Source organism: Arvicola amphibius, chromosome 4 (assembly GCF_903992535.2).
Source record: "Arvicola amphibius chromosome 4, mArvAmp1.2, whole genome shotgun sequence".
Taxonomy (NCBI): domain Eukaryota; kingdom Metazoa; phylum Chordata; class Mammalia; order Rodentia; family Cricetidae; genus Arvicola; species Arvicola amphibius.
Genome location: NC_052050.1, coordinates 33,606,695 through 33,619,511, shown reverse-complemented (window position 1 = coordinate 33,619,511; position 12,817 = coordinate 33,606,695). Strand labels below are relative to the sequence as shown.

Here is a 12,817-nt window from a genome sequence, read left to right as displayed (position 1 = left end):
TTGCATGAAAAGTCAATCTAGGACTGGCCAGCAAGATGTCTCAGCAGGTAAAAGTGTTTACCACCAAGTTAGACAACAGGAATTCAACCCCCAGGGCCCAAGTGGTGGAAGGAGATAATAATAGACTCCTAGAAGTCGTCTCTCAACCTCCATATGCACCCTTTGGTGGTGTGCATGCACGTGCACACACACATATATACACAGAGTAAATAAAAAATTCTGGAAGAAAAAAGATCAGTCTATTGCCGTGGTTAATAGCAGAAGTCAAGCAAACCTAAGCTTGGACCCTGGCTCTGTCAGTTATTTCAAAACCAATTTTTAGCTAGGCCTGGTTACACATTCCTGTAATTTCAACACCCAGAAGATAGAGGCAGGAGGTTTCAAGTTTCAGAACAGCCTGAGCTACATAGTGAGTTCCAGGATAGCTTGGGCTCTGTATCAAGATCCTGTCTCAAAACAAAAAACAAGGCAAGGAAGCAAACAAACAAACAAAAAAACAAACATGATAAAGTAAGACCAGTAGGACGGTTCAGTGCAAGCCTGAGGACCTGAATTTGAGTCCCAGAACCCATGTAAAGGTGGAGAGAACAGACTTCACAGGGCTGTCCTCTGTTTCACGTGCATGCCATGGTATACACATCACCCACCACAATAATAAATAGATATTTAAATGATAAAGTAAATTTTATCATTTTAAAATGGAAATCATTGTACTGAGGGTGTAGCTTAGTTGGCAGATGCAGGAAGCACTAGCTTTGATTAGGACCTTATAAACAGGGTGTGAGTCACGTGACTGTTATCTTAGAACTCGTGGAAGTAGGAAGGTCAGAAGTTCAAGGCCATCCTCTGTTTTCCTGTAGGATAGAAGTTTGAGGCCAGCCTTAGACGTAAAGAAATAAAATTATCCAGAAACTGATGGAGGCAGAGGCAGAGACCCACATCGGAGCACAGGACTGAGCTCCCAAAGACCAGTTGAAGAGTGGAAGTTATGAGAATATAAGCAAGGAGATCAAGACCATGATGGATTCACCCACTGAAACAGTTTGCCTGAGCTAATGGGAGCTCACCAACTCCAGCTGGACGGGGAAGGAACAAGCATAGGGCCAAACTAGTTCCTCTGAATGGGGCTGACAGTTGCATGACTGGGGCAGACTGAGGGGCCACTGGCAGTGGCACCAGGATTTATCCCTACTGCATGTACTGGGATCCTATTCTCTTTGGATGGATACCTTGCTCAGCCTAGATATAGTAGGGAGGGCCTTGGACCTTCCACAAGGCGATATGCCTTACCCTCTCTGAGGATTAGATGGGGGTGGGGTGAGAGGGTGAACAAGAAAGAAAAAAGAAAAAAAGAAAATGAATGAACAGCATCACATTTCAGAGGACTCTTGAGGATTAAATGAAGTAATGTCTGCAAAGCACTTAGCATGTGTTTGAAACATACTTAAGAACTCAAATGGTGATATTGACTATAATAACTTGATGCTTACACTATTTGAGTTTACATTATTTATTCTAAACAGCAACGCAATTCTTTTTTTAATATTTATTTATTTATTTATTTATTTATTTATTTATTTATTATGTATACAATATTCTGTCTGTGTGTAAGCCTGCAGGCCAGAGGAGGGCACCAGACCCTATTACAGATAGTTGTGAGCCACCATGTGGTTGCTGGGAATTGAACTCAGGACCTTTGGAAGAGCAGGCAATGCTCTTAACCTCTGAGCCATCTCTCCAGCCCCCCCAATTCTTATAGTATGTTCAACAATATCAACTCATTCTATGTTTTATTTAATTATAGCTCTTCTGCACTTCTGTTTATAATCTGAAATAATATGGCATCTATTGAATGTCTACTCTAGTTAAAGTACTATTTATTTATTTATTTAAATTTTTGGTATGGGGGGGTTTGAGACAGGGTTTCTCTGTAGCTTTGGAGCCTGTCCTGGAACTAGCTCTTGTAGACCAGGCTGGCCTCGAACTCACAGAGATCCTCCTGCCTCTGCCTCCCGAGTGCTGGGATTAAAGGTGTGTGCCACCACCGCCCAGCACTTATTTATTACTTTTTAAAGCGTTATTTCTTTATTATGTATGCAGTGTTCTGCCTGCATGTGTGTCTGCATGCTAGAATAGGGCACCAGATCTCATTATAGATAGTTGTGCATGAGGTTGCTAGGAATTGAACTCAGGACCTCTGGAAGAGCAGCCCGTGCTCTTAACCTCTGAGACATCTCTCCAGCCCTAAAGCACTATTTATATGAACATATCATTTAAAATTTTTTTTGAACTAGGTTCTATCTATGTAGCCCTGGATGTCCTGAAACTTACAGTGTAGATCAGGCTGGCTTCAAACTTGTTTTCCTCCTGTTTCTCCTTCGCAAATTCTGGGATTAAAAGTGTGCTCCATCACACTCTGTTAAGAGAATGTATCTTAAAGATATGAATCTAAAAGCAACAACTCTCCTAGTCTGTTGCTTTATTATTAAAACAATCTCAGGAACCATTCCATACATTTGCCCCCAGGTTATTTGGAACAGAGAATTAGTGCCTTCCCTGAATGGTATAGAATGATTGATGGATTTATTCTGTGTTTAAAATCTCCTTACTCTTTAAATAGTGTATGATAAGTAAAAGTGACATTTTGTCCTCCTTCATTGAGAAATTGTAGTAGATGTTTTGTCTGCAAGTTGGTATTTGGGTACTATAGCTTTTTTTAATTTTTTTTTTTTACTATAGCCTTTTTGTATTTTTTTTTATCCTGAGAATTAGCAGTCCATTCCAGTACTAAACTTACATGGTTTGTGTATGATGTATATATTAAGCAAATGTTATTAATTAATAACACATTTGAAACTACCACTGCTAAAAAGCAAATTAACCTTCAGGTTTTCTTTCTCTTTTGATGTTGGTAACTGAACCTAGGCCTGAGTGTGCTAGGCATCGCTCTACATTGAGCCACATTCCTAGTCCCACTTTCAGGCTTTTGTGAACTCAAGTTTACTGTTTTTAGCATTCATGAACTTAAATGTTACTATTTTTCTACATGATTTTCTATCCATACAGTACTATTTTCTCTTTTCCCAGAATCCTCCAATGCAATCTTCCTATCCAGTTGAATTTCTGCCTTCTAATTGGCCTTGCAGTGCTACTGATGAGAATAAAAAGACAGAAGTAAATCTAGAGGCTGTCTTTCAAATCGTAGATGAGTTGCATTCCTCCCCTAAATTGGAGATGGTAAAGGTGGAGCCTGTTGAGAGTCAGTGTCCATCATCTCAGTCTAACAGAGGCCAGCATATCTTACCTAACTCAAACAACAGCAATCCATCTTCCACAAACCAGGCTAGCCAGCTGGAGCCACTTACTCCTGTAGGCTCAGATATTACATCTTTTGTGGTTGGAACAGAACAAGCAATTACCTGCTCTCTACCACAGTCACCTGAGTACATCTATACCATCCACACAGCTCAACCTTTGGAAAATAGCACAATGCAGGAATCTGCAACCATCCAGCAAAGTCATGTCAAACTGAAGGAGCAGCTAAATCATAATCCATCTCCGTCTTCAGTAGTATTTGTGCAGGAAGGGCTACCATTCAGCACACAACAGGTAAGAGTACAAGCAAGAGTACTAAGTTCACAGAATACATCTTTCTAAAGATGTTAGCTAAGAGCTTGTTTAGATGTTATTCGCATTTAATATCAGTTTATTGTGGTTTCCAAAGGGATTGTGTCGTAAAGTCGTAATGATTAAGCAAAAAAAAAAAAAAAAAAAAAAAAAAAAAAAAAAGGACGTTACTTTAATCCTAGCCATCCTCCAACTGTGGTAGTCTGAAATGAACCTCTAGAGAAGCAATCAGATTGATTAGGGTCTAAATACTATTTGTAGCCTAGTGGCACTTGCTTAGATCCCAACACTTAAGAGGTGGAAGCAGGAGGATTGCTGGGAGTTTGAGAACTTGCTGAGCTTTATAGTGAGTTCAAGGTCAGCCTGGGCATATAGATAGACCTCATCTGAAAAAAAATTAAAATTGAAAAAGAAAATATAATTCCATGTTGGATATTCCTTGAGTTTTGTCCCTTACCTTAATTTGGATACACTAAAAGATAAGTCCAGCTGATATAACTTCACTAACTAGAGTGATCTATTTGGCGTGTGTGATGACTTTCTTAGTTCTCTGTAGATGGAAGTAAGGATAAAGTTGCAGGTCATTTCTTTCTTTTTAAAATTATTCATTTTATGTTATGTGTATGAGTGTTTTGCCCGCATATATGTTTCCTGGATATCCTTAGAAGTCAGGGGAAGGTATCAGATCCCCTGGAACTGGGGTTACGGAGAGTTGTAAACTGCCTTGTGGATGCTGGGAATTGAACTTGGGTCCTCTGCAACAGCAGCCAGTGCTCTTAACTGCAGAGCCGTCTCTCCAGCCCCGTTTGTTTTTTGTTTAAATAACATTACAAAACTCTATGGATTTTACCGGGTTCAGATTTCTTATTAATCTTGCATTCCTTAATCAATTAAATGAAAACTAGTTAATCAAAAGTACATCCAAAGTAACCCAGCTCTTGGGATGCCGATGTGGGAAGGGTGCCACAAGTCCCAGGCCAGCCTGGGTGACAATTGATGCTCAGTTTCAAGTAGATAATATATATCTATAATTATTGTATGCAACCAGGAAGTCCATGCTGGCCAGGAATTCACATTTTAGTCAAGAGTGGCTTGGATCTCTGGATCTTCTACTCTCGGGTGCTGGGACAATAGGCATATGTCATCATCATAATTAATTCATTTGTTTGTTTGAATAGGTCTTGTTATAGGCAGTTCTTTCTAAAATATCTAAATGTATATAATCAAGATTTTTATTCTATTTTCTCACCTCCCCCTATTTTTCAGTGGTGGCAGTAGAATTAGCTGGGGTTAGAATATTGGGCTTTGCCCATTCTGATTACACTATTGTATTTGGATATACTGAAAGATATACCCAGCTGATGTAATTTCACTACCTAAGCAAGCATTGTAGCACTCACTAGGTTATACCCCATTCTAAATGTTTTTAGATTTCTTTCAATTCATTGTCCTTTTTGAGACTATTAAAATATGTATTAAATTGATATAAGTCCAGTAAAGATAGCCTCATTAAATTTGAAATATGCCTGTAGAAATAAAAAATATTTAGTATCTTCATAGTTATATGTGAACTGCTGGATTGCATATCTTAAACTAATTATACATAGTGTTTTCTTTAATATACTTGGCTATCATAGTTCTTTCTGAAAGCTAAATTTTAACTTTTAGCTTCATTTAATAATACAGTTATATTTTAAATAAACATAAAGAACAGCATAGCAGAAGTTGGTTATTTTCACAAAGGGTTTTAACATTCCAAATAAAATTTTGGAACCAAAGAAACTCATTTATAAACAGGATGGATAGAGATTTTATAGAGAATGAAGCATAAACAGTTTTGATACCATCTTTAATACAGAATATAAAATTAGTAAAATAGTGTCCATTCCCCAGTGTCACTATCCAGGAGGATCATGCCTATTTGTGACCATCCAAGGGTCACCAACGAGGAAGGGGGGTCAACTTGAGCACACGCTAAAGTGAAAGGACAGAGTTTTCACCAGTTATGTAAAATGTCTTCCTGGTGCAAGTCATAAAACATATCTAGCTACATGGTAGATCTTCCTCTGCTCACCAGGAAATATTTTAGCTTCATGTGCATTTCAGTGACTTGAGTATGTGGAAAATGTACATCTTACTAGTGAGTATTTAGATAAGTCAACACAGTTAAGGGTAATGCCCTTCATAAGCAGGAAAACGTGTTTGCAGAATCCTGTTCCTATAATAGAACTTCTCTGATAATATATATTAACTTTTCATAGATATTTGGGAATAATAAGTTTGTTTAATATTTTAGGTGGATAGCAGTATAAAATGCCAGGCCAATCCACAGGAGAATATTTTGCCTTCAGAACAAATGGGATTCCTTATTTCAGAAATGGGGCCTGCTAGCAAGGCTAGTAAAGACACAGGCTTATCCACTCCAACCAGATACAGAGAGCGGAGAAGCAACTCACGAGGAAAGTCCCCTGGTAAGGGTGAAATAGTGTAAGCTCTTGAATGAACAGCTCTAAAATGCTAGAACCAGAGCCTCAGTGTATAATTACATATGGATGGTAATTTGTATGGATCTTTATTATTTATAATTATTATGTCTCTCATGTTGCTGTTTTATATAATTGTGGTTTAAACTAGCTTTCTTGGTTACCTTTGTAATGTATGCAGTGGTTGTTTTCTAACAGTGCATAGAAGAATTGGAGGTTTCGGGGGACTGGGGAGATGGCTCAGCACGTAAAGCACTTGCTGTGCCCGTGTAAGGACGGGAGCTCAACTCTCCATTACTCACATTTTAAAAGCCAGGCAAGTCTGCATTGTCTTGTAGCCTAGAGCTGATTGCTGGGGCTCACTGGCCACAAGCCTAGTTCCAGTTCACAGAGAGTAATAGAGAAGCTGGAGACTTCCGGTCTCTGTGTGAGTGCACATGCATGCATCCCCATGCCTCCAAATATTTAAGGTAAGAAATGAAAGAATATGAGCTTTCAAATTATTGTATATGTTAAAGAAAAGTATAGACTTTTAGACTAATGAAGAACAGAAAAGACAAAGATGAATTTAATAATCATCTTCAGGTGCTAACGATCTTATTTATCTTATTAACAAACAACAGGGAATGTATTTAAATTGTGACAGAAGAATATCTGATGACATTAAAGATAATACCTTGAGTACATTATAAATATACTTTGAAGAATGAATCTGTATAAGTGGCATTGTTTTTCTGTGGTTTATAGGAGTCTAGTTATATATTGGACACTGGGGCACTTGCAGGTGGTTCTTTTTTTTTTTTTTTTTTTTTTTTTTTTTTTTTTGAGACAGGGTTTTGCTGTAGCTTTGGAGCCTGTCCTGGAACTAGCTCTTATAGACCAGGGCAGATGGTTCTTTTTTTGAGATGGGGTCATCCCAGGCTGCCCTCAAACTGGAGCAGTGATTCTTATGTATCAGCCTAATTAATGTGGAGACATATACCACCACACCCAACTTTGATCTGCTTCTTTCTGGTAATGAATTGAATACAATTGTGGGTATTTTTTTGTTTTGGTTTGGTTTGGTTTGGTTTTTGGTTTTTTGAGACAGCGTTTCTCTTGTAGCTTTTGGAAGCTGTTGTTTACTCGCTCTGTAAACCAGGCTGGCCTCGAACTCACAGAGATCTGCTTGCCTCTGCCTCCTGAGCGCTAGGATTAAAGGCATGGCACCACCATCTGGCACAATTGTATTTTGTTTCCTCTAAAAATGTTTTCTAATATCCAAATCACTGTACCCTGCAGTGAACATTTTTTTTCTTCTTTCCTTTCTTTTTTAGATAGGATCTTGCTAGGTATTACCAGCTAACATGGAACTCACTGTGCAGCTTAGGGTGGTTTTGAATTCATAATCCTCCTGCCTCTTGTCTGTTGAAATTGTGGACATGTGCCACTGTATTTTGCTTGCAGTGGCTACTGCAATCATCTCAAATTAGCCAGATATGGTGGCTCACGCCTGTTATCAGCCCTAGGAAGTTGACACAGGAGGACTCATGATGCTATTATAGATCCAGGCCAGCCTGTGCTGCAGAGTGAGACACAGCTGCAGTACACAAAATGCAGGTTAAGGATGTAACTTACTGATTAAACCACAGCACTAAAAACAAACACCTCAAGTTAAATGCATGTCAGATGCCTGCAATACAAGCAAAATTAGTTAACCAAATTAGTCACTAACCTATTTTTAAATATTAAGAACTTGTTTGAAAATTTCCCCAGAAGTATGATGGAGATAGTAGTGCTCAGGGTCTGTCGTGGTGGCACACTCCATGAACCCTGCACTGGGGGGAGACGCATTGTGAGTTTGAGGCCAGTCTGGATCACAAAGATGATGCTCAGACTGACTAAAGTTATCTATCTTGTGAGTGAACTTGCATAATCATGTTTAGTTGAGGATATTTCCCTGTTAAGATTGAGATTTCTCATGACTGAAGACAGGTAAGGCAATGACATTAGCCTAGAAGGTTGTATTGAAGCAAGAAGGACAAGGGCTAATTTTGATGTGCCTATTTTTACACCACAAAGCAAATTGGATGAAAGTACTGCATTTTTTTTTTTTTTAGATTAGGAGACTACAATATCTGGCTTTCCTGTGCAAGGACCTACCTTGTTTTTTTCCCTTCATAACCTCATTTGAAGTGGTTCTCAGGAAGGATTGAAGATTTTATTTTTATAAGCAATCTAATTATACTAAACAAACAAAAACTTTAAATTTGTTTTAACAATGAAACATGTCAAATCATAGACTTGAGGTTATGTGTGCACTTTCCTTCCACACACATACTTTTTCCCAAAATCAGTATTTATTTTTTTTATTGTCATTTCGAGACAGCATCTTGCTAGGTATCCCTGGTTGGCCTGGAGCTTACTATGTAGACCAGGCTGTCTTGAGTCTGTCTGTCTCTGGATCCCAAGTACTAGAATTATAGGTTTGACATTGTTAGATTTTTAAAAATTATAGCATGGGTTACATAAGGCCATTTTCATACAAGTATTTAGTGTACTTTTAACATATCCCCTCATATCCTGCTAGCTTAACCTTTCTTTTTTTAAAATTAAGACAAGTTTATTGAGAAAATAATGACATGAACACAAGCTCCTTTTCATTTTAAAAATTCAGTGGAGTAAGTATTAAGTTTTATGTAACTTTTCTTGACAGAACAAAATTTTACTTTAAATCTCAATGCCATATGACTTAATGCAAAGACTTAATCTTTAAATATATCATATTTTTATTAAAATATAATTGCATCATTTCCCTCCATTCCCTTTCTTTTTTTCCAACTCCTCCATCTTCTTCCTTTCAAATTCCTGGTCTCCTTTTTAAAATTGTTATTGTTACAAACACACACATACATGTATTATGTATATATATATGTATGTATATACATATAAATATATAAATACAACCTGCTGAGTCTTTTCAAGGCATGAACATAATTTCAGGGCTAGCCACTTGGTATTAGATAAGGGGCTCATCTCTGAGGGAAGATTACTTCTGCTCTCAGCATCTCTTAGCTGTTTGTAGTTCTTGGTCTAAGCTAGAGTTAGGCCCTGTGAGATTTCCCCATCCATGCCTATTGTTATTGCTCTTGTTCTGGTGTTATTTAGGCAGCCATATTACTGAGGTATAACAGGTGAAACTGACCTGTTATTTCTAGAAGACACAGTTTTGCAGGGGATTTCCTAGTCCTCTATTTCTCCACTACTTTCGTTTTTCAATATAGGGTTTGTGTATGTAGCTCTAGCTGTCCTGGAACTCACTCTGTAGACCAGGCTGAAAACTAACTCAAGATTTCCTTCCCAATTCCAGATTCCAGTTCTAAATAACTGACACAGAATTAACATTACTTACAAATGCTTAGCCAATAACTCAGGCTTATACTAGCTAACTCTTACATTTAATTAATCCATATTTTCTATCTATGCTTTGCCATGGCTCATGGCTTGTTACCTCTTTTTTTTTCACATCCTGCTTCCTCAGTGACTGGCTTAACTCCACCCTTCATCTCATCTCAAGATTTTATTAAATTATTTGCATATGTGGGTGTCTTTATGTGAGTTTGTACCCATGAGTACAGTGCAGTAGAGGCCAGAAGAAGGCATTGGATTCCCTCAAACTAGAGTTAGAGATGGGTGTCAGCCACCTGATGTGGGTGCTGACTCAGGTCCTTTGCAAGAGCTATATGCACTCTTAACTGTTGAGCCATCTTTCTGGACCTGGCCCTTTGTGAGATCACTTTATACTACTACTTCAAATTGGGATGCTAAGCAGTTGGATACATGACCCAAATAACTGAACCCTAGATGTTAGTTTGCCAACCACAGGCAAAGGACTGTTCCCTTCCAGGCAGTAGCTTGTTGTTAGAGTGCTTATCTAGCATGTGTGAAGTTCTTTAGATTTGATCCCCAGCACTATTTAAACCAGGAATGGTGTTGTGGGTTTATAATTCCAGCACTCCAGATGTGGGTAGAGGCAGGAAGATCAGGAGTTCAGCTATACAAAACGCAGCTTGGGTTAAATGGGACCCTGTTAATAAGAAAAAAAGAAAAAAGTGTTCCCGGTTTTACATGCATAGTGAGTGCCTTCATCCTGTTCTCATCTCTTCTTTTAGGGTTTTGCTAAATGCAAGAAATAAGTCAACACACTGTGAGTTTTGTTAGCCCTCTCCTCTGTGGTCGTATGCTCATTTGTTCTGTGGTTTACTTTCTAGGGTATTACAGGTAGTGATTCTTTTTTTAATTTTTTTTTGTTTTGTTTTTTTTTTTTTTTCGAGACAGGGTTTCTCTGCAGCTTTAGAGCCTGTCCTGGAACTAGCTCTTGTAGACCAGGCTGGTCTCGAACTCACAGAGATCCGCCTGCCTCTGCCTCCCAAGTGCTGGGATTAAAGGCGTGCGCCACCACCGCCCGGCTAGGTAGTGATTCTTATCAGATGTTTTTGTATGGTTAGATTTTCTATTGCTGTGATAAACACCATGGCCAAAAGCAGCTTTGGGAAGAAAGAGTTTATTTCAGCCGACAGTTGTAATTCATCATGAAAGGAAGTAGGAACTCACGCAGGACCACAGAGTGCTGTGTACTGGCTTGCCCTCCTGGCTTGCTTAACCTGTTTTCTTATGCCACACAGAACAGAACCATCTGCCCAGGGGTGGCACCACCTACAATAATCTGGGCCCTTTCACATCAATCATTAATTTAAAAAAATTCCCTACAGACTTGCCTGCAGGCAGTCTGATGGAGGCATTTTCTCAATTCAAGTTTCTCTTCCCAGATCACTCTAGCTAGGGTCAAGTTGACAAAGACTAACCAGGACACATGAGGAGCAAAATTCACATCTAGCCTGCTGTATCCTAACCCCATGCTTAGTAGCTAGTGTTGCCATTTGTTCTGTGTAGTTTTGTTTGTGTTCTGGGTATTTATCAAGTATACACATCCTATGCATAAGCTCGATCAGTGAACTATGCTGACAGTCCACATATTTTAATTTAGATTGTATCAGTACCCAACTTCTAGATTTCAAATCCCATATTGGTATATAAATTAAAATATAGTAATCATAAAAAATAATCAGGATCATAATGCACAAATCAGAACCAAGGGCTTGAGTCCTAGCTCAGTGGTAGAGCTCTTGGCTAGCATGCATGAGACTCTGGCTTTAATCCTCAACACCCCAAAATAGACATGCAAAAGTAGGTGTTTAATAACTTTTCATGCCAGGTAGTGGTGGCGCACGCCTTTAATCCCAGCACTAGGGAGGCAGAAGCAGGTAGATCTCTGTGAGTTCGAGGCCAGCCTGGTCTACAAGAGCTAGTTCCAGGACAGGCACCAAAAACTACAGAAAAACCGTGTCTCAAAAATCCAAATAAATAAATAAATAAGCCACCACCTGGCTCTATAGCTTTTTAAGAATTTTTTATGTGTATAGGGTGTTTTGCCTGCATGGATGTCTGTAACACTGTGTGTATGCAGTGCCCACATAGACCAGAAGAGGTCATCAGATTCCCCTGGAACTGGAGTAACAGCTGGTTATGAGCTACCACGCAGGTTCTGGGAATTGAACCCTGGTCCTCTGGAAGAGTAGCTGGTGCTCTTTACCACTGAGCTATCTCTTCAACTCCTTTATACCTGTTTAAAAGACAATTGGGGATTATTCAGTTGGAAACAACTAAAATGTTCATGAACTTGATCACAAGAATGGTACTTCTAATGGAAATATATTATCTTAAAAAGTACTCAGAATAAGCCCACTATAGTGTTATCAATAATAAGCAAAACTGTAGACAAACAGAAATACCCAACTAAAAAGCTAGGTAAGCTGTAATACATTTATGTAATGAAATACTGCACAGTTATTTAAGAAACAGTTCCTGTTAGGAATGGAGAGATGGCTCAGCAGTTAAGAGCATTGACTGCTCTTCCTGAGGTTCAGAGTTCAATTCCCAGCACCCACATGGTGTCTCACAACCACCTGTAATGCGATCTGATGCCCTCTTCTGGCATGCAGGTGTACATGCAGACCAAGCTCTCATATATAAACAAACAAATCTTTATTTTTTTTATTGATATTTATTGGGCTCTACATTTTTCTCCACTCCCCTCCCTGCCTCTCCTCTCCCCACTTCAATCCTTCCCCAAGATCCCCATGCTCCCAATTTACTCAGGAGATCTTGTCTTTTCATACTTTCTACTTCTCATGTAGATTATATCTATGTAAGTCTCTCTTAGTGTCCTCATTGTTGTCTAAGTTCTCTGGGATTGTGGTTTGTAGGCTGGCTTTCTTTGCTTTATGTTTAAAAACACCTATGAGTGAATACATGTGATAATTGTCTTTCTGTGTCTGGGTTACCTCACTCAAAATAATGTTTTCTAGCTCCATTCATTTTCCTGCAAAATTCAAGCTGTTGTTATTTTTTCTGCTGTGTAGTACTCCACTGTGTAAATGTAACACATTTTTCTTATCCATTCTTCGGTGGAGGGGCATTTAGGTTGTTTCCAGGTTCTGGCTATGAACATAGTTGAGCACATGTCCTTGTGGCACGATTGAGCATCCTTTGGATATATACCCAAAAGTGGTATTACTGGGTCTTGAGGAAGGTTGTTTCCTAATTTTCTGAGAAATCGCCACACTGACATCCAAAGGGGCTGCACCAGCTTGCATTCCCACCAGCAA

At 38.8% G+C, this 12,817-nt stretch overlaps 1 protein-coding gene across 1 annotated transcript in view; it reads left to right on the top strand.

The window, feature by feature from the left end:
* Hsf5 (heat shock transcription factor 5) overlaps nucleotides 1-12,817 on the top strand; it is a 47,793-nt gene that overhangs the window by 20,957 nt on the left and 14,019 nt on the right. The window contains exons 4-5 of the mRNA XM_038324576.1: nucleotides 3,088-3,609; nucleotides 5,924-6,098. Coding sequence (XP_038180504.1) covers nucleotides 3,088-3,609; nucleotides 5,924-6,098 — 697 coding nt within the window. The remainder of the gene's footprint in view (nucleotides 1-3,087; nucleotides 3,610-5,923; nucleotides 6,099-12,817) is intronic.